Below are 23301 nucleotides of genomic sequence, written 5' to 3'. Positions count from 1 at the left end.
TTAAAACTGAAGAAACAGAACCCATTCATAATTGGAAACCTGCCTGTATATGTTATATTGTGCACTTGCTATTTATGTTAGTGAATTGCTTTCACACAACCACTGATGATGCCACCCATAACATTCTTGTTATGCTACACTTCGGCCAAGCCCAACTAATACACAAGAAAGACTGAGAGCTCATTTGAGGCTGTACCTTTATTCATATCGAGCTTGTTGCATGTAGACTGGTCAGAAGCCAGGGCGAACCCTTGTTCACAGTAGCACACTGGTACTGGTGGCTCTCCGGTAAGATGGCATTCATTTGATTCACAGTGACTACAGTTTAAAGCCAGCTGGATAAGCACTTCTCCATGGCTCTCTGAACCTGTGCGGATGTCATATTGACAAGTCAAATAGAGAAGGACAAAAAGAAAAAGAGAACAAAGAGAGAAGGCAACCAAAATGGGAATTCAATATCAAAGAGAGTGAGAGTGAGAAAAGACATAGACAGGATGCAAGATATTGATTCCTCTTTAAAAAGGTGATGCAAACAATCCATTCTGATGTTTTTTATTGGCGTATGAAACAAGCAAAGGAAGAAAAGTTGTGTTAAAGTCAATTTGAAACATTTCACCAGGTCATTGAAAAAGTCATCAATTCACATAATGGAAAAATTATGTAAATCCAGTGAAAAGAGCCTTTCTAGAATATTTTCTTTCACCCCCTACTATTATAGTGTAACAGAATGTTTTATTTCCTGCCATCTAACTAGCAGAAGGTCACCTTCCTCCCTGTCCGCACATTTTTTTGTAAATTTTTCTCAGACAGACGGTTCAGTGCATTTGAAAATCAATAGGAATAAACTTGAGAAGGGTGTTTTTCTTTCATTGTTTGGTTTTCCTGTCTTTATCCACAGGTCTGTGTTCCTTGTGGGGGAATTAGTGGAACTCTCATTTTCTTTACCCTCCCATTCTCTTTAAAGTGGCCTTCAACTTTTATCCTCCTCTGTTTTTCTAGAAATAATGAAGATGTGCTTGCTTCTGCTGGCTTTCACTAATCTCTACCTCTGTTATTATACCTGTCTCTCTCTCAGAGTGATTCATTGACTGTGGATTTATACAAATGTGTTTTTTAATGCCCTTGCTGTAATTTGCGAATTGTTAAACTGTCACGATGGAAACTATAATTTATCTGCTAATTCTATTTTGAATTGTAACCTTTTCAAACTCATTTTAATCACTTACTTACAGGTGCTGCATAAAATAAAAATGAGCTCATTGATTGATTGAGTTTCTATGTCCTCTGGGAGGAAGCCCAAGCATTTAGAAGATTTTCCTGAAAGCAAACTCGATATATATAAAAAAAAAGGGAGAACAAACAATATATTTAAACATACTGTTTAAGAGATAAAACCTGTATTCTGTTTTGTAACAAAGCACTCCATTTGTATAGTCTTTTGGCAAGAAAGGTTATTTTGATTTTTGATTTTTTGTTTTGCTGTATTGATGGTAGATCTGTCCTAAGACACTGACTAACTCTACAAAATGCATTCTAAAATTATTTTAGTTTAAGTTAGTTGTGATCATGTATCACATTCAAGCAATTGTTTAAAATAAAAACAATGGTATTCTTAAATGTCTGAAAAACTTATCTTTGCTACAGTAAGTTTTAAAAATGAAAATAAAGGAGGACCATGATGGCCATATCGTTGTGTGTCAGGATTTGGCTGGGGCTCTACTCCTAGTACTTCTTTTTATCCTCATACTCTTCTATCTCCAAGCACATGATGGGGAGGGCAAGAAAGGCAGAAGAGCGAGCTAAATGGCAGAGCTCTCCATCCTGCCTTGGTGAATGCCTAGCTAAAGCTCCTGGGGTGATATGTGAGATTTTTCACATTGTGTTTAGTTTTTGCCTTCACTTTAGTCATGTGATTTCTTGGATGCACATATTCGTTCCTGTTTAGGATTATCTGTCTGGTTTTGTATTATGCTGTTGTTTTGTGCTTCTTTGACACTTTTGCCTTATTCTTTTGTTTTTAACTCTATATAACCTATATTAGTAAATAATTATTTTTGTATAATGTCATCCTTGTTACCCAGCTTGTCCAGATCTATATCTCAACATAGATCAGACTGCTCCTTCTTTTACAGCTATGTTTGATCAGGGGATACTGATTTTCTTTCTCTCTACCCTTTAATCTACATAGAAGTGGACAAATTTAAATACACTTTTAGCAGTTTAATACATTAGGTATATTTTATTATAGTGTGCTTATATTGCAATTACAAGGTGTGGTGCGCCTTAAACAGAATTAGCCCACTGTTAAGAAAACACACTCTTGTAGTCTGAAACCCAGTTAGTCAGTTAGTTGAGCCAGTGCAGTTCTCCTTTAGCTTGACTGGACAAGACAGTTAGGAACTCAGTTATATTGGTGCCATGACCTGCAATTTCCAAAGAGAGGCGGTTTGAGAAGCACCTCACTGTGGAGTGTTAGATTTGGTGGGAGTAGAATATAGCCGGCCTTAAATGGAATGAGTCTGCCACAAAGAAGAAACACCCTCGTAATCAAGGTCTGATTAATCACTTGAGCTAACGGAGTTCTTCTTTTGTTTGACTGGTAAAGACAACTGCATTCTGTACTCTACGTAGGGGCATAGACCTAAGGTTGCATTCTGGCTCAGAGGTGGGACGCACTGTAAAGTGAGTTGAGGAAAGCCGGTTACACAAGCCTTTACCAGCCATAATACTGTGTATGTTCTGCATAATCTGAGTAAGGTATGGCTAAGTACACATTTCCTCCTCTTCTTCCACACCTGATCATGCACATAACTATACCATTAGTAAGATGTCACTGTAAATTCACTGTAATATGGAGCAGTTACCTTATAGCAAAGCAGGTAAATCACTGAGTAATGACAGTGTAAGTACACTTTAATAACAGACACTTGAACAGACAATATGAAGTGCTGCCACAATTTTTATTATAGAATGATCTACAAATCAGCCAAATATTAGGTGACTGACAGGTGAGAAAAGGTGTCACAAATGAAATGATTTTGTTTACAAAGAAAACAAACTCAACTGTGGCTACACATTAGTGCTTCTTGTCAAAGTCATATACCTTTTAGAGGAGGATGAAAAAGGATGCCTTCTGGACTAAGATAAGAGATGCCATCTTCCCCGTCTTGTTCAGAATCATTGAGTATTGAGGTGTTACCTCCTGGAGACCAATGCAGCAGAATACAGAAAAATGTCAGCTAATACACTTTACATAACCATTTACTTCTAACAACTTTACCAGAATTCATTAGAAAATAAAATTAAATAATGTAAACACCACCTGCTGAAATGCAGCTGGAAAACTGTCTGATATAATTTTTCTTCATGGCTATTTAATTAAACAATAGCAAGAATTAGGTAAGTACAGGTTTTCAGTCACTGTCTTTCATGACTGCTTCATCTTAGTTTATGTTACATTAGTGTGGATTAACATCAACAGTGGCCAAGTAACATATAACTTAGAGAAGGTTTAGTTTCTGAATGAATACTTACAGCCACCAATGAATATATGTAAAAAGTCTTAAGTGCACAGAAGTGCATAATCATGCAACATATGGGTTTCTTATTAGTACTAACACAGTAATTTCTGCATTTTCTATTGGTAGCCCAGAGTTTAGCAATGATATTGCCCAGCTTCAGAATGTTGGGTTTGAGTCCCAGTCCAGGCACTCTCTGGTGTTGTGTGTACATGTTCTTTCAATGCCTACATGAGCTTTTATTTTCTTTTTCTATGCTTTTCCTTCCACATGCTGAAACTTCCCAGATTTACTTGGTGACCATCATTTGGACGTGTATAAGTGGGTGTAGGATTGTGCATGTGTGTGTCCTCTAATGTCTCCAACCCCCGGTCCTCGGCCCACTAGCGGGCCGCAGGCATCTGACAGCTGGGCTGTGAGAGAACTGCCAGCAACGGAGACTCACTCAGTGAAGGGCTACAGCAAAATGGCTGCCCCCTTCACTGAGAACACTTTTCAGAATGCTAGGCGAGCGGGGCTTTGCAGCGGCTCAGAGAAAGGAGAGAGACCGAGCTGAGGAGAGATATGAGCACATACTACATGTAAAATTCCATTACAATGAAATTTTAATTACAACAAAGTATTTTTATGGTCCCGACAGTTTCCCCATATGACACAAGTCTATAGAAATCTCGTTACTATGAAGAACATTCAGCAAATACTTTCAATACAATGAAGTGCTCAAAGACCTTGAAATGCATGAATGAATCATCGGCAGAGCAGTTAGTTCTGTGGTCGCAGCTGAGTTCTGCACAATGATCCCCAAACAGAAACATTGTAAAAAAATGTCTTTCTTCGAACTTTCCCCATACTGTTTTTTTGCTGTTATTGTATTCGGTGGTTTTCAGTGATACCTTTTGCTTATCGCTCGTCAACATTTGAAAAACATACATTGGAATTCAACTCATTGTCACCCTCCTATAGAAACAGCAGACACGAAAAAATGATAACAGTTCATATAAGAAAAAAAACTTTACATTTTTGCAGCTCTCAATTGCGGCAAAAAGAAAAAAGACGTTGCCAGTGAATTCGGAATTTCACCATCGACACTGTGAACTTTCTTGAAAGACCAAAAGACCGAGCAAAAAAAAGAAGAAAATCTCGGGTTGCAAACGTATACGAACTGCTGTATTTGAAGATGCCGAAAAAGTAGTTTTTATGTGGTTCAGTGATGCTCATTCAAGAAACATTCCTATTAATGCAACACTCATTCAAGAAAATGTGAGGCTTCTAAACTGTCTTGGGACCTCCCACAACTGGACAACACGCCGAAGAGTGTCCCGAAGTGCGATTGCCACGTCTGTGGAAGACTGTTTATCTGTTGCCAGGGCAACAGTAGGCTCACAGCTCTGCTGCAGCTCTTCACCAAAGCAAACAGAAAAGATCTCGATGGGTGATGCAGGGAACAGGATCACCTGTACTTGGCCACTAACCTGGCCATGATCCTGTCTGACTGCTGTGTCTGTGTATTGGAGAATGGCAGATCCTGCTACAATAAGTAACTGTGCTGTTCCTGTTTCAAGCTGAATAAAAGCTGTTTTTCCTAAAGTACTGAGACTCAGCCTCGTGTTTTGGGGTGTAAGACACTTATAGCACGACCCCAAACTTTTATGATTTGCTTCTGTGGCACTTCACTGCTGTTACCCTGCCCCGGCAACGGACAAACAATCTTACACAGGGTTACATTGGGTTTGGGCACCATTCGCACCCTGAAGTGTATTATCGCAAAGAAATGCTGAGAAACGTTCTCATCAGCAAAACTTGTAGACAGGAGGAGATTAAAATTAACATGAAAGAAGCTATTGAAATGATTGCAAATGCCTGAATGCAAGTTAAAGAAAGTGCTATAGCAACAAATACAGAATCTCATTACAACAAAATATTTTTTAGGTCCCTGGCAGTTCATTGTAACGGAATTTTACCAGTAGTTGCACTACAGACATACAGGCACTATTGGGTACCCCACCTTTACCCACTCTGCAGACTCAGTATCCAGCCAGGCTGGAGGAGTGCTGGAGGAGGAGAATCTGAGGCGGCAGTGGAGAAGCAGCACGTGGGGCAGAGGCAGAAGATACCTGGAGGCAGGGAGAGGAGGCACCGGTTTGGTGGTGACAGCAGGAGAGGCAGCAGTTAGCAGCTGCAGCTACCATCTTGAAGGAAGCAGCCAGCATGTGTGGAGCTGTGAGGAGGAATGCTTAAAGGCACAGGAGCAGAGTTTTGGCAGTGAGCACACATGTCTTCTCTTATACACAGAAGTGAGATGGCTTTCTAAAGGTAGATCACTGACCAGATTTTTTGAGTTACGAGAGCTGCTCCAGAGATTTTTTTCAGAAAAACACTCACCACTAGCAGCACATTTTAGTGATGCAGAATGGGTCACAAAACGTGCCTACTTGTGTGACATATTCAGCTTGCTCAACGAACTTAATCTGTCACTTCAGGGAAGAATGACCACTGTGTTCAAGTTGGTAGATAAAGTGGCTGCATTCAAAGCCAAACTTGGTTTATGGGGCCAACGAGTGAACATTGGGATTTACTGCTTGAGGTTGCAAATGATGGTGGCCTTAGAAGTATGTTTGAGACAACTTCAAATCTCCATACATTTTGGATTAAAGTCAAGGCGGAATATCCTGAGATTGCCACAAAAGCACTGAAAAGTCTGCTTCCATTTCCAACATCCTATCTTTGTGAGGCAGCGTTTTCTACAGTGACAGCAACCAAAACGAGATTACGGAGTAGACTGAACATAACCAACACACTTCGCTTGTCACTGTCTTCCATCGTCCCAAGATGGGATCGTCTGGTTGCAGGAAAACAAGCTCAGGTCTCCCACTGATTCTGCATTATGAGAAGTTGTATAATTTCTATTACGATATTATAACTTAATAATAATAGTCCCTGGAAAAATTTGCCTTTATAAAACCAGTCCTTGGTGTCAAAAAGGTTGGGGACCACTGCTCTAATGGACTGTGATTACCACAGATTTTATTGTTTCTTACTTGAGTTTAATGCTCAAAGTCCAAGCACTCAAATGTTAAAATGGATTAAGGTGGCTTGTTAACAATAAATTGATCATAATTTAAATTAAAATCTGCAATGATTTAATATATAAGCATATACATTTGCGTTTTATTGGATGATACTTTAATCTTATTTTATATATAATAATTCAATTATTTTCAAATTCACTTATTCAGACTCTTAGGGGGTCGGACGCTTTCCCAGCTGCAAGGCAAAAATGAATACTAACACAGCGCAATAGTATTTAACATTGGGATTAATAAAGTATCTATCTATCTATCTATCTATCTTAACAAGACACATAAATTCTATCCTAAATTATTCTTCTTGATTCCTGCATTCAGACCCTTTGATTCAAAAACAACATAATGTATTTTACAAATGGTAAGAATGCTATCAATATTTTGCTCCATTTAACTCTTTACAATTCCTTGTATTTCTGTTTCAAGTAGATGTATTCTGATAATGCAGAAACTGGTGCAAACACCACAATATTAACTTCTCATTGTACATCTCTGCTTTTTTGAATTGGCTGCCTTTTCATAACAATGTGAAGAGACATTATAGGCTTTCACTTTCAATATGTCCACAACATAAAACAATACAACAACATGTGGATGTTCATTTGAATAAGTATAACCGCAAACTAAATTGGAGGCCTTTTACTTACTGTCATTTTATAAGAAATAGGGTAATTAGGATTCCAGTCAAACAAAGAAATCAAATTAAGGATGAATCAAACCTTTGTGGCTCTTCAATAGCAGCACTAAACACGTGCAACTGCTCTGAATATTCTTACTATGCTTGCATTGGCTTTTCTTCTCTCATTCTGATAACACCTCAGTCATTTATTATAACAACACTCTAGCCATTTTGTCTCCTCAGAGCACAATTTTGATCTAGTGGCACCCAGTCCAAGAGATGCACAAAATGACTTTGCTGTCTAAGCTAAACATAGCCCTGCCAAGTGGCATCGGCTAAGACAAAGCCCCCACCCCCTCCATACTGATAAAAACAACTTTCTTTGCAAGAAAGAAATCAAGAATGACTTTGCAGGTCATTGCACTCTTACACTACACAGTGCTGATGCGATAGGAATGCCAACCACCAATAAGACAATCCATCTCTTGCTCATTTTAAACTGAAAAAAATCTGCAGGATCTGATTTTTAAAGTTGACTTTCATTACTTCTGTGTTCGATTGCCAGTTATCTGAAAGTTTTATAAATCTACGTCTTCCTTACAAAACAATTTTGTATTTGTGTCAAAAGCTTAGGCAGCAGATATTATAAGAAGCAATTAATATGCCACTTGTGAAATATGAGAGCTTATTTACATCTTAGTGGATTTATTGATTATCATACAGGCCTTGGGCCCATCTGAAAATGACACAATATGAAGATTTCTTATTGTGCATAAAATTAAAAATTGATTTAATAGCAGTTGAACATAAGCAGATCACTGACTTTAAACGAATGCACCGTTCACTCAATAAATGACCCGCCAAACGGAGAATTATGGTACACATTAACTTACCAATATAGCCACCTCCACCCCCACCAGAGGAGCAGGCTCCACCACCCCCTCCAAAACCTCCTCGTGTCTGCCAGCTCCATTTTTTGAGGGCCTGTGGACAAGCTTGTCCTCCCAGTGCACCCTTTAACAAGGGTAGCCCACCAGTGACCTTTGGCATCCCATCATTCCAACCTCCGCCACCCCCTGCAACATAAATAGCAAACAAATTATTTAAACTAATTTCTGAAATACAGGGAATGCATACCGTACACAGAACATATAATGAATGAGTTATGGTAAAACTGTCGACATACAGTACTAATGAAAAAGAACATCTCATAAGGATAAACTTACCTGCTGCTCCAGAAATGCCATTTATGCCAGGTACCTTCAGGTCTCGCTGCAGCTGCTCAGCAGAAATATCAGTTTTGCTGTTGTAGCCTCTTCCACCTCCACCAGCTGCAATTATCAAGGGCAATGGCACTCCATTCTTCACCTGGAAAGACATTTGCCTTCTGTCATTTTGGAAAGCAGATGGACTAAATGCACACCCTGTACTTTTAAAGAGCAAAGTAAAAGGTTTAAGCCACACTAACATACTACTAGTGATCCTTAACAAAATATTAATCAAAGTTAGAAACAGGCAGTATTTGTAGTGTACAATATTTGTAAAATTGTGGTCACTCTGAAAATGTACTACTCAGTATAAAGTTCATGTATCTTGGATATTTAAAGAAATGAAGGCAAATTATTACAACTGCAAAATGACTTTGTGGTGAGTCACCATCGGTGGAAAATGTTTAATTGTCACTGATCATATTGAATGGTACATGATTTGCAGATGAGAAAGCAGGAACAAATAATGCAGAGTTTGTCATTACCATCAACACCATTATCTTTAAAGCTGTTATGACAAAGGCAATCAATAAACATTTTTAAATCTTATACTTCACATTATGTGCATCTCCATTTGTATATCTGAAATCATCTCAATTATTGGATTTGTCAACTCCACAGAGTTTAAAAAAAAAACTTTTATTTAGAAATCCAACTAGAAAAGTCCAATCAATCATGAAACAAGATTTCCAGGTAAATACCATAAAGATGTATGTGGCCCCGCCTCCACCTCCTCCACCACCAGCCCACTCCTCCACAAACCCCCGGGCTCTGATTTCACTGTCGATCAATGCAGTCTCTCTTAGACACTCTCTTTTGATTGCAGGGTTTGCCTACAACATAAAAGAACACCAGCAATCAGACATTAAATAGAAACCCATATTTGTCATTCAGAAATGAAAATTTCACTGATACCATATGGTGTGATTAGGTTGCAGTCCCAGAAATAAAGAAAATATTCATTCTTTTTCAAGAGGATAACTTTAGATGCAAAGACCAGATCCTTTCATATTTTACATTTCTGTGTGATTTTCGGTTAAAACAGCAATCTGTATTGCATCTTCGTGCAAAGGCCCAATAAAGAACAAACTTAACAAATGATTGTACCAAATATCATCTTCAATTTAATGAATCTAAAAATAAGGCATTTTTAATGCAAGGGCTGGCAAAGTAGATCAATTGGTGACATTAAAATAGTTCAGTGTGTGCAAATACAGAGGTGTGCATGGGTGAGCTCTGTGACAGAAAGGCATCATGTTCAGGATTGACTCCTGCCTTGCACCTAGTGTAGCCAAGACTAGAACTTAAAATAGCAGGTTCAGGTCATCAATAGATGGAAGGATGAGAGACTTTAAAGCAATCCATGGGTGGAAAATCCCAAATTTCAAGCTGAAAGATAACTGTTTGGACAGTAAAGGCACTTTTTTGCTAGTTAGAAGACCCTGTAATTGGGGGCGCTGAATTCGTTTTCTCTGAGTTAAATAATCATTGGCTGAGAGAGAGACAGAAATGGAAGAGGCGACACACACATTATTCCTGAATGCGAGGGGTGCCAGATCTTCTCAGTATTCTGAGTTTTACTGGACATAGACAGCTAGCAAGAAATCAGAGGACCTCTGCTGTAGGTCAACAGCTACCATAGTCCTTGACTGCAATCAAGGGTAATGCTGTGTAGCACTAGTTGAAGGCCAGTATTTTCTCTCCAAGCTATTTGGTGGAGATTCATGATCAAAGAATAAAATGAATGAACTTGTGTTTCTCTTTTAAATTAGTAGTCTTGAAGAATCTCCGGAGACAACAATGGCCACTAAAGGGGTATCTCTAAATCTAAATCTACTAAAGGAATAGCCTGTTATCTCTGTAGGCCCTCCTGAAACTGAAAGTAAATCTGAGGCTTGACATCAGATCTGAAGCTATGATTGGGTTTAAAAGAGAAAGAATGAGTCTTTAGTCGGGTGTTATCCATTCCTTTGGCAGAGGGAATGCTAAAGCAGGAAAATGGCTTCTCTGATAAAGTTAAAAAGAAGACGGATGATGACCTTTCAGCAGATCAACCAAAAGAATAAACAATGAGAACAATGACCTGATCCTATGTGCCCATATATGTTCAGCATACATATATATACATACATATACACATATACATATATATACACATATATACATATATATATACATATATATATACATATATACATATATATATATACATATATATATATATATATATACATACACACACATACAGTCATATGAAAAAGTTTGGGAACCCCTCTTAATTCTTTGGATTTTTGTTTATCATTGGCTGAGCTTTCAAAGTAGCAACTTCCTTTTAATATTTGACATGCCTTATGGAAACAGTAGTATTTCAGCAGTGACATTAAGTTTATTGGATTAACAGAAAATATGCATCATAACAAAATTAGATAGGTGCATAAATTCGGGCACCCCAACAGGGATATTACATCAATACTTAGTTGAGCCTCCTTTTGCAAATATAACAGCCTCTAGACGCCTCCTATAGCCTTTGATGAGTGTCTGGATTCTGGATGAAGGTATTTTTGACCATTCTTCCATACAAAATCTCTCCAGTTCAGCTAAATCTGATGGCTGCCGAGCATGGCCAGCCTGCTTCAAATCACCCCATAGATTTTCAATGATATTCAAGTCAGGGGACTGTGACGGTTATTCCAGAACATTGTACTTCTCCCTCTGCATGAATGCCATTGTAGATTTCAGACTGTGTTTTGGGTCATTGTTTTGTTGGAATATCCAACCCCTGCATAACTTCAACTTTGTGACTGATGCTTGAACATTATCCTAAAGAATTTGCTGATACTGGGTTGAATTAATCCGACCCTCGACTTTAACAAGGTCCCCAGTCCCTGAACTAGCCACACAGCCCCACATCATGATGGAACCTCCACCAAATTTGACAGTAGGTAGCAGGTGTTTTTCTTGGAATGCAGTGTTCTTCTTCCGCCATGCAAAGCGTTTTTTGTTATGACCAAATAACTCAATTTTTGTCTTATCAGTCCGAAGCACTTTGTTCCAGAATGAATCTGGCTTGTCTAAATGAGCATTTGCATACAACAAGCGACTCTGTTTGTGGCGTGAGTGCAAAAAGGGCTTCTTTCTCATCATAATTCCATACAGATGTTCTTTGTGCAAATTGCGCTGAATTGTAGAACGATGTACAGATACACCATCTGCAGCAAGATGTTCAACTAAATACTGCTTCACTAAAAATCTTTGTTCGTAAAACACCCCAGTACTCAGATGGTTCCTAGGAAATGAAAGACATACCACTGTTATCTTTTTTTGTTGAAAGTAAATTATTATGCAGGCTGAGAGGGGTTCCCAAACTTTTTCATATGACTGTATATATAGTTACAGTAAAGGCTAAGAGAAACCTATAAATGTGAATGGGCCACAGCATGGGATGAACATTTTGAATCATTAAAATGCTGCCACTACAAATTAAAAATTATAGGCTATAAATGTTCATATCTACAGTGTATCATGGAGATTGAATTTTAGATATCAAGACAATGTAGCATTGCTATCATCAATTTACAGAATAAAAACTAGACTTATTTGTGGACCACAAGGCATGCCCTATATCAGGGGTAGGCAACGTCAGTCCTGGAGAGCCGCAGTGGTTGCAGGTTTTTGTTCCAGATGGAGAACTTCTGGCTGCTTTGTCTTTTACATCTTATTACTAAATAAGGAGCCATTAACACACTGAATGCAGCTGTTTAAGATTGAAATAAGCAATTAAGGGCGGGGAGACTTAACAAGCGAGACCACTAAAATGAAGCATCAAACTATCACTTAAGCAATAAGTGTTTCATCAGCAATAATTGATTGCTCATTAAGAAACTGGGTTGGAACAAAAACCTGCAACCACTGCGGCTCTCCAGGACTGACGTTGCCTACCCCTGCCCTATACTCACAGGGCTCTGAAAGACAACTTAATTTATCTAGTGAAAAGAATGAAGAAAAGATTATTCAAGGTCCTGATGAGTTAATCCAGTATCAAAAGCCACTCTTAGATATCCATGTCAAAAGGTGTCATGGAAGCAATATTATCAAGTGGGGCATTAGACGTGGAAGAGGCACCAAACCACTGCAGAGACTGCATACATAAATGCTTACTTACTCCAAGCAAAATTAAGATGTTCAATCAGTCTAATACATTACTTTTAAGCTATGAAATAAAGCTGAAACCTGTTCAAAAAGCATGCCATGTGGTCCAAAGTGCTGTGATTCTGCAACATAGCCTTTCCCATAAATATACATTTCCAGTGTTTCCTGAAAATGTTGTCATTAGTCAGGATTAGGAAAATGTAAGACTGCTATTTTTGTTCTATGCAAATAAGACTGAAATCTAACCTTGGAACAATGTAAGCATTTATAAGCATATTTTTGGAAATATACAAGTTCTAAATTTGAACAATTGACATCTGCCCATTTGTCTTTTATAAAAAAAATATTATAATAGAATTATTAATTCTGAAAGTCATATGTGGAAAAAATGTATGAATAGATGCTACAAGAATGTTACATCTCCAGTGGATGTTAACTCCACCAGTTCAGTTATGAAGCTGCAGGACAAAAAAGTCTATGTGGCAGCATCAGGTGTGAGGAAAGAACCAACCCTGAAAGTAGACACCCATTAAAAGATGTTGAAAAAGTGCAGCGTGAAAAGTTAGTAAATGTCACAGACATGGTGCCGTAATGAACTCAGAATGATTTCAACTTGAAATCTAGATGAAAAGAAAATGTTTGAACGGTTCAACAAGCAACTGATATTAGTAAAAGTATGCTTCTTTTTATTTTGTTTTCAGACACAATCTTCAACAAGAAGTTGTAACTGACATAATAACAATTTCGCTTTCATTAACCATCTCATTTTATTGTATTTGGATTTTTTTCATGAAGTTTTACTGATAAATTTCATTTCAAATGTTGAACTGGGAGAGTAATGTGTGAACTTTAATGTTAGTTGTTATTAATGCATTTATTATGTTTTCCCTGGTCCAAAACAGATGGTAAATCACAAGAGAAAAACAAATGAATAATGAGTTTATAAAACCAAACTCTCTGAAACATAGTGCAACTAAACATTCTCATTGTTGCCTTCTTTTGCTAATAACGTAAGCACAATATGTTTTCTTCTAGCCATATAAATTATAAATAAACAAAATAGGCTGACAAGTTTTATAAGCATGCCCTCTGTTCCATTTAAGACAAATTGCACTTTAGTGAGGGGTAAACACAATAGACCGCAAGGGTCTTCAAGAAAGAGATAAATGCAGGCTGGGAAACAAAAGTCCCAAATGAAAAAGCAAAGTGTAATATTTCAAAATTTTTAGACATTTATAATAATATTAATAATAATGAGAAGTAAGAATAAAACCAAAATAAGTGTAGCTGCATCTTTTCTAGGTTCCCAAAATCAAGTAGATACGGAGTTGGAGTGATAAGTCAAACACATAATAAAAGAAATTCCTCAGTCTAATAAAGTTAGTTTTAAAAGGTTTAGTGAATATTTAATAATACTAAATCACAAAAATTCCAAAAAAGTCATTACACATGCAAAATAAAAGGGAAAAAAATTATCTTCTCGGTATCATTGCCAATCTGAGCTTTCTCATTTAAACTTCAGTTACTTTCTATACTTAAAAGTTGTGTTACTTTTTCCATGGCAAGCATACATAGGCTTGGCTTCAATATGAAACTGTTTATGCTCCATGCCTTACCAACTTCAAGGGAGATCATAAACTGAACCAGTCTTTAGTCACAATGATGACAAAATAATTAGAATATTTCATTTACAATTTAGCTTGTAAGGGTTTTAACCAAACTCTCCATTGACTATGCATTAATATATAGGAAAAAAATTTAACATTGCTAGGAAAATACTTCTATCAATTTAACATAATCTAACTAACAAATGGCTCTCATATTTCTGGCCACTAAATGTTTATGCTGTACGCATATTACTTGAATAAGAGCCAGAACTTACTCATAAACATTAAATGTAAAAACTTTAACAAAATATATGCACACAACATTTAAGATCTATTTCAATTCATTTCTGTTTCTTGAAGCAGACAAAGCTTGTTTATAGGTCTGTCTAGTGTGCTGGTTTTGGTCTGCATAAAACCTCTTCTGACTATATCTTCGGCATCTGGCATTGTCTTGATGATGCACCCCGTAACTCTTTAATTTCATTCTTAATCATCAGGTTGCTTATTTTGACCTAGTCAATTGCTTCACCAATGAAATTTGTCCATTATCTGAATGCATGACTTTAACTTGCCCTCTTCTACAAATGAAACAATGTATGGCTTTTAGGCAGGAATAAGTGTATAAACTGTGTGCAAGTCCTGCGTGCATATACTGTAGCTCTTGATGTTTGGAAAGTGAAAATTACTCCATACCTCTCGACTAAGCTTCACCCTCTTTTTAACTTGAAAATGTCCAAAATAGTCAACTTTGACATTAGTAAAAGGTGACTGGTCAGGGAGTAGACAATCTTCTGGCAAATCTGACCTTTTTTTGCTTGTCTATTTTGGAACTTGGAAATGATTCTTTGGATTACTGGATTAGCTTGAGTGATCCAATATTTCACTAGTTACGGTTTTAAAAAGTGGGAAGGTGTTTCATGTTGATTAGTGTATGCAAATGAAAATTTCACTTTACACTGAATACATGACAGTAATGGCTCTATAAACTTGTTTAGAAACAAATTCTAAGTATACTCTTAAGTCACAGGAAGAGTACATGCATCAACAAACTTAATCCTTTAAACTCAGCCTCATTTAAGTCTGTTTTCTGCTACTTTGATCTAACTGGCTGTAATTTCAACATACGTCACTCAATATTCAAATGTTTAATCCCTCAAAATAAAGGTCAGACATTTCTTTTTTACAATGTTTACACTTAGAGAATTAATTATGTTGTACACATATTTTGCAGCAGAATAAGTTTCAAAATTCAGTAATGCTTTAACCAAAAAATGCACTTTGAATGTTTTTCTTATTTCCATAGATATTGGAATAAGTGTCCAAAATCTATAAAGAGTCAGTGAATGTATCAGGTAAACCCAGGAATAAAAAATGATGAAATATCTATGTCGTATTTCTAGATTTACTGTTTTGAAGCAGTTCAAATAACAGGATTCTTTTTCTTCATTTTTACTGTTTTCAAATAAGTATCTATAGCATACATATCCATAATTGAAGACCATGGCCCATGAATAATTTTGGACTGCAGATTTATACTGTCAGAATATATATATATAGTTGTTAAAGAAATTATACTGTGCATCCAAAATGCATCACCAATACTTGAAAGATACAAAAACAACTTCACAAAAAAAAAAAAAAAAAGTCTGTCTGTCAAATTCAGCCATCATCGGGGGAAGAAAGAAAACATTCAATGTGGTAGTGGTGTTAGCAATACTGAATTTAAATGGCAAAACACTGTACTTTAATTATACTAATGAGGAAATGAAGGATTTTACTCCGTTTTTTTTTTTTTTATTATTATTCAGACCCACTGGCAGGTCCAAAACAATGAAAATGAGTTTAAAAAGTTACACATACAGTAACAAAACAGAAACCGCAAACCTACATGCCACTCCAAGCTTGCCTTAACAACTTTTAACTGTCAATTTGGATGGTTGGTCCATCTACCTACCTGATTGTTGCTATGTTAAGTCTTCTCCTTTGTAATGTTTCCATCTTCTACCTGTACACTGGTCTGTCTTCTGTTTGCTGTTTGAGCTCTTGGAAACACTAATCCTCTTGACTCAACTTAACCTGCTTTAAAGCTAGAAGAAGCTTTTAATTCATGACCAAGAACTACTTCCAGGAAACCCACTTGCCATTTCTAAGGCCAGGAATGGTGCAGTTTACTCCTGGAGTCTTACTATTAGAACTCTCCCTGGCTAGTGATTACAAGTGTCCCTAAAATCCTGAACCCCAATCCTACCTTAAAATAATGTATCACCCGCAGGTCACAGGTCTATTATAATGGGGAGTTGTTAAGTTAGCAGAACTCCTTGTTGCCAACTAATAGCTTTGTTGAAGATTCCAATTTGTCTATCCCACTCCCTGTCACAAGAGTAATATAATTCATCATTTTCCATAATGTTGTAGCATAGCATCTCCTACTGTTGCTGTTCTAGTGTCATTGGTGGTAGCATTTTTACCATGTCAGAACTGCATAGTCCAATTCATGTTCTGCACAATGTTAAAATGCCTACACTTGCATCCCTGCTTTGCACTCCATTACAACACACAGACAATGAGACAAGAACAATTCCAGTTTAATTCTTGCAGAAGATTTAAGCCATGCCATTTCAGGTGTATTCTTATCAAGGAACACAGGCAAGGTAAGTAATTTCATCAGAAGTACTCAATTGCTCTTTCTAGCTCTTCAAAACTGAGTAGGCCTTGCTCTGGGAACTGTTTCTTTCCACAGTTTGTATGAATAAACAAGTTCAGAAATATACTATACTGCAAACTGGCATACATAATGTGGGTGCACATGGTAGTTCACATCAATGTAGTCCATAGATGTGTTATTAGGGTGCAGTATTTGAACTTTGAACTTATAGCCAGCCATGCAAAATAAGCAATCTGGTGAAGCATTTATTTTAAAAAAAAATTACACTATTTAAGTAGTTTTTTATGTTCTTAAGCCTGCAGTACCCACTGACAAAATACATTAAGTACATGCACTTGCTTGCCTTGGAGGAGTACAAGTGTGGAGTGAGAGAGAGAAAAAAGGAGACAACCTGTGTGATTGTTATAAAAGATATTCTGTAATAAATTCCCCTCTTTATTTGAACCTGGGACTTGTTTTGTGTTTAGGGCTCAGTGGCACCCCCTAGCTTTCACAATGGTTATTTACAGTAAAACGTATTAACTGATTACACAAAAAAATGGTAACTCTACAGTGCACTAGTCTATATATTATTTACAGCATCATCATGTATGAGCATCTGAGGACCAACTTGCTGGCTATGTTCAGATAGACAGTATCATCCCAGAACAAGTTTCATGCAGTTCCAAGAGGATGCTCCAGGAAACTGACTGACTACTCCACATCTTCCCTGCAAGCCCCACCCCTTCCATTTCAGGGCCTATAAAACCAGCTGATTCCGGAAGGTGGCGTCTCACTTGTGACCCAAACTCTCTGATGAATGGAGTTAAATCCCTCCCTTTTGCTACAAGTAATATTTTGTATTTTTCCATCCTTTTTTTTTTTAATGTTAAAAACCTGCAGTTACTTTGCAACTGTTTTTGGGACTCTGCAAATCACTCTGTTCCACTATATGTCATTTACCGTATAAAATGTGTCCTCTTTTGTTTTTTTGTTTTTTTATATATATATATATTTTTAATTTCACACTTGCAGAATGCTGCTCCCAACATATCCAGACTTGGCTACATACAGAGCATTTAAAAAATGTGCATTACAATTGCACAGCTGTACCTTCTTCCGCAACTCTGAACAAACAGAATAGTAAGCTGGCTTTGTTTTCCTTGCAGATTATTTTCTAACACTACAGTGATTCTTTATCTGCATAGTTACTTCTGTGCTAATTGCAGGCTTGCTGTGATAGAAATGCAGTAATTTTATGGTACATCTTATGATATAATGTTGCTTTTAATGATCTGGTGCAGTTACGTTTTGATGCCTTGGTTGACTGTGATTTAACCCCATCACCCATCCTGCCCCTGACCCCCATAACTACTTGTAGATTTTAACTAGTATGGACTAACATTTGGACAGGCATCTTCTCCTTGTTGTCCAACCAGGATATACAGCAACTCCCCTTTCTGTAGCATGAAGTCAGCCACCAGGCACAGTCCATGAGAACGGCCATACTGGTTAAGGACACTCTTTCCACCTGCTGCCCCATACACTGTGATCCTATAAATAAAAAGAAATCTTTTAATGATGTACCTGGGTAGACTTAGCTTACATACAGTAGAAGGTCTAAGATCCTACAGTCTGCTATTTTACATGTAATTTCGGTGGAAATAGACTGGTGTACAATTGCTTATTTACAAAATAATTGTTTATACAGTACATATATTTTATTTTCTATCAGTTAATAAATGGTATGCAAGATGACATTTACTATTTCACAGGCAAAGAAACAAAACATAACTTGCTTTGGATGACTGAGAAGTTTCTGTATTTTAGCACAGCTTGTTTAACATGAAATGATTTGGATTCACATACCGTATGACATAAGAAAAATAGAGCAGGATAGGTTAGAAGAATAGCAAGTTGGTTGTGAAAACTGCTGGAATGTCTGTTTCAATCTGCATGCTATTTTTTTTCCTTTTACCTGTAAGTGTTAGTTGCAGGCACTGTCCACTTCTGGACTCCCTTGAATGGCCCTTCAACATCTACAGTCACACTAATATCACTGTCTTGATAGGCATTATCACACTGGGTTGGCGTGGGTCCGACTGCTCCTGCTGCTCCACAGGTGTGGAAACTCCACTCTTTGCCTGCAGCATATGATAATATATATATATGATAGATTGATTGATTTGATCCTGGCAGGCATGGGCAGGTATGCATTAAAACAGTCATACAAAGCAGCAAGTGTTAGTACAAAAGGTCAGAGACAATAACAAAATAAACACCTTAAAAAAAATATTTTTTTTGTATAGTCTTGGGGACCCCCCTTTGGACCTCCTGAAATCCTGAAAATCAAAATCATACATTTTAAAAACTTGTTATGGAGTAATAAATCATATAGTTCCCATTACATAGTGTGATGGATGGCCAGGTTCATTACCTGGCCAGGGTGCCGGCTGGGTGGAAGGACCAAGGGAGAGACTGTACTCATGACATTTTCTCCCCCAAGACAAAAGAGGGCAGCTCCCCTGGGTTGCTACAACACCACGAATCCCCGCATGGCATGTCGGGACTTGTAGCTTGGAACAGCCCTGTTGTGCTCCATTGGTGCTGCCAGGGGGTGCTGCAGGGTCCTTGGAGGAACCTCTTCCGCCACACCCGGAAGTGCAGCCGGAAAAAGGTTGAGAAACACCTGGAGCACTTTCAGGTGTGCTATAAAGGGAGCCGCCTTCACTAACGATGAGGGAGCCAGAGTCGGGCGGTGGAGGACAAAGCTTGTGAGTAGGACTGGAGGCGAGGAAGAAAGAGAGAAAGAAGAAGAAAGGACTGTATTTATGTATATATTGGGGCTTTGTACTGTGCTGTGTATTGGGGAGCGAATGAAAAATGCTTCCCCACTGAAGAAAAAATGTGTGCCGTTTTGAACATGTGTCTCAACCTGTCTGTGTTGGGGTTTGGGGAGTGGTACCAGGGTTTTTCACAATAGCTTACAAGAAAACATTGTAGCAGCTGACTGACAAGGGTGTGATATATGGCCGGCAGTTTATCCCGGCCAATACCCCCACGCCGCCAGATGGAGTCCTCCCTGCAATATGGAGGTGGCCCAAATTCCAGCAGGGCATCATGGACAATGGAGTTCGGCTTCACAGCCCTGCTGGATACCATGGGGGCCACCAGGGGATGCTGCAGGGAGGCAAGAATGTTTTTATTATAGCCCGGAAATCATTCCTTCTGTCCCCGTGATTAGGGAGTAAGTACTTCCAGGCTAAAGAAAAGAAGAAGTTTTCATCTGACCCGGAAGTGCTATGTAATCACATGGACTGAGGGACAGAAGCACTTCCGGGTCAAGGAATATAAAAGGACTGTGGAAAACCCCAGCCGGAGTTGGGAGGAAGTGAAACAGAGCTGCTGGGTGGAGTGGAGGGTTTGTGATTGGTTATTAATTTATTATTGAGTATTTTGTGTATTGTGGAGGTGGAGGTGCTTTGTGCACATCATTGGAAGAATTAAAATTAATTCTGATATTTTTACCTGGTGTCAGAACGTGTTGTCTGCGGGTTCAGGGGTCGACAGGGACCCATATTCCCACAAGGGAAGAGAGCAACGTGAGGCTAGTTATGTTTTTTGGTATTTGTTGTCACTTATCATGACCCCTAACAATTGGAAAGCGAGGTAATTAGGCTCATTAGGCTGTTATAGTACAGTGGTATTGTTATATGCAATCGCAAAAATAAGCCTGTTATTCAGCTGAACTGATGTTCAAGGTCTTTCCATTTAAGCACTTGCTACAATATACTGAAACACAAATTCAGAAAGAAATTGTTGGGTTGTTTCCTATTTATTTCAACCTGCTTTACTCCTGAGGTAACATATGTCTGCCTTTCATGCTCTTAACCAACTAATATTGTGGCAAATTGGTTTTTGACACACAATGTTACCTTAATTAGCATGGTGATATATCCACTTTAGTGTTGTACACCAAGTGTCTAAATGCATACATGCCATGACAGTGATAAAATTCTCCATAACTGAATTATTGCATTGTTTCAGAGTAAAACATCAATGTTCATTCAACATCAAAGTATAATAAGAGTACCTGATTGCTATGGGGAATTTCACATGCTGATCATATGCATTGTCAATTTATCTACCATATATCAGTCCAGAAAATGGCAACAATGTACACCTCTTTAATAAAGCTTTATTGTATGGAAATGCAAAAACATGTGCACAAAATAACTAAAAATTACTCACAATGATAAAAAATTTGCATTAGCTAAAATTATCATTCAAACACATACAGTATATACCACTTTAATAGGATTAATAGGGCAGAGTAGAATTCCCTATGTCCAGCTATACTGTAGTCCTGCTTGTTCTGACAAGTTTCATGGAATTATCAATCCATCAAAGAGATATAATATTTCCAGTATGCTTTCACTTACCTGTCTGTAGATTTCATCAAGCAAATGGAAAGCTGTGTTTTGGGGGGGGGTATGGGATTTGCACCACATTCAGTTCATGCAAGCATGAAGAAGGGAGGATAGTTGTCAGAGATAACAAAGAGGAAGGAATTTTGTCAGAGAATACAACGCATTTCTCAGAGTTAGCAGGGAGAATGGAGTTTTGGTATTGAGAGGAAAATATTCTAAAATGGATGCATTTAAATTTTTCAGGTACTGTATAGGTGGGTGCCTGTGCTGGAGGTAGTGGAGAGCATGGAGGTTTTTTTTCCCTGGAAGGTGGTATAAGGAAATTGTTTTGTGTAAGAAAAAAAATTTCCTAAAATGGACGTTGTATACAAATGGATGACACCTGGTACATATTCTGTTGGATAAGCCCACCTCATCTGGCTTCTTTTGATCTTTAGCTGAAACAGCTATCTTCTACAAGCAGTAAGCACTATAGTCGTAACCCTTTGGTTCTTTGTGCCTCCATACTCATTGTTCTAAATGCAATACGGATGTTGACTGACTGGTTAACCTCATTCCATGATTTAACTTTCACCTTACCATTACTGACTGGCATTATACTGACTGTACTGGTATTGCTACACCTATTATATGTATTTACATTATTATCTGTTTTAATTTGCATTACTTGAGTTTTAAATTTGTTTAATAGCAACTTAATACCGCTTTTTATATTTTTGCAAATGATTACTTTTTCTAAATACTAGGGGGCTCTGCCCTCTACTCACCAACCCCCGGGTTTGGTTAACCGGATATACAATTTAAACAGATTGGTATTTTTATGGGAATTGTTAAATATGCATTATTTTAACTTTTACTTTAAAAATTCAGTTAAAACAATATTTGGAATTAACTTTTCTTCAAGATCACATTGAATTTTGATTCCATGTCTGGATTTACATTGTGACAACGCAATGTATAACTGCCCGTGAGTGAATATCGTTTCTTTCTCTCTAATAAATAAACCGACTTTTTCGAATGTTTGTCCCTGTGATTTGTTAATTGTCATAGCAAAAGCTACTCCCACGGGAAACTGTAAACACTATAATACAAATTGCATATCAAGATCTCCTTTTGTGTCTAATGTTATTTGCGGAATATGTACTACATTACGTTCTTGTCGCCTGTTAAAATTTTACAGGTTAGAATTGTTCGACCAATTTTTAATACAGCTAATCTTGTTCCATTGCATAGTCCATCACTCATACATAAATTACGCAATAACATTACGATACATCCTTCTTTCAACTGTAATTCGGCTGGTGGAAGACTGGATGATGTTAACGCTTGTAGATTTTCTATGAAATATTGTAAATTAATGTTTTCATCTTCCACACGATCACCACCAACTGCTTCAGCATAGTCTATTGATACGCATTTAATCATTTGCCGTGTAACAATTTTTGCGTTGATTCGTTTGACTTCGTTGTTTCTCGCTGCCATATTTAAATGAAAGGGTGATTCTAAACTGGATCTTTGTAAGTATGTGTGTGTTCATAAGTAAGCCCTTTAATGGATTGGTGTCGGTCCAGGTTAATGTTAAAATGCACCTGAAAACCATGGTCTTGTTTGAAAATAGTTGTAAGTAGGGCATGCCTTGATAGAATCTCATGGTAAAAGTCTCCATCTCACAGGACTTCCTTCCAAAAAGTCTCTTCAAAAAGTCATGTCGTAGGATTAGTCTCATCTCACCCCAACATTTTTTTTATTATAATAGAGAGACATATAAACATTCATTCATTTAGTCACCAACACTAGTCCGAACTCGGCTCAGCAGGATGTCTATTATTATGAGACTAATATGATCTGACAATGCTCATTCAGTTGATAACATATTCAGTCATCTGGGGAGCAGACTATTCAAACAATGTTTAATGTCATTAGTTTTTAAATTTTCTTTTGTTTAGTGAATATGTGTGTATTAAATTTAGAATAACAGCTAGA

The 23301-nt window shown here is 37.5% G+C and overlaps 1 protein-coding gene across 1 annotated transcript in view; it reads right to left on the bottom strand.

Annotated features, from left to right (window-relative positions):
* Positions 1–23301, bottom strand: part of LOC114648378 (ALK tyrosine kinase receptor) — a 1111743-nt gene that overhangs the window by 70378 nt on the left and 1018064 nt on the right. The window contains 7 exon segments of the mRNA XM_051925325.1: positions 197–367; positions 3104–3202; positions 8114–8296; positions 8447–8588; positions 9190–9321; positions 18292–18442; positions 18867–19032. Coding sequence (XP_051781285.1) covers positions 197–367; positions 3104–3202; positions 8114–8296; positions 8447–8588; positions 9190–9321; positions 18292–18442; positions 18867–19032 — 1044 coding nt within the window.

This window comes from Erpetoichthys calabaricus, chromosome 3 (genome assembly GCF_900747795.2).
Source record: "Erpetoichthys calabaricus chromosome 3, fErpCal1.3, whole genome shotgun sequence".
Lineage (NCBI taxonomy): Eukaryota > Metazoa > Chordata > Cladistia > Polypteriformes > Polypteridae > Erpetoichthys > Erpetoichthys calabaricus.
This window is presented reverse-complemented; position numbering and strand designations above follow the sequence as displayed.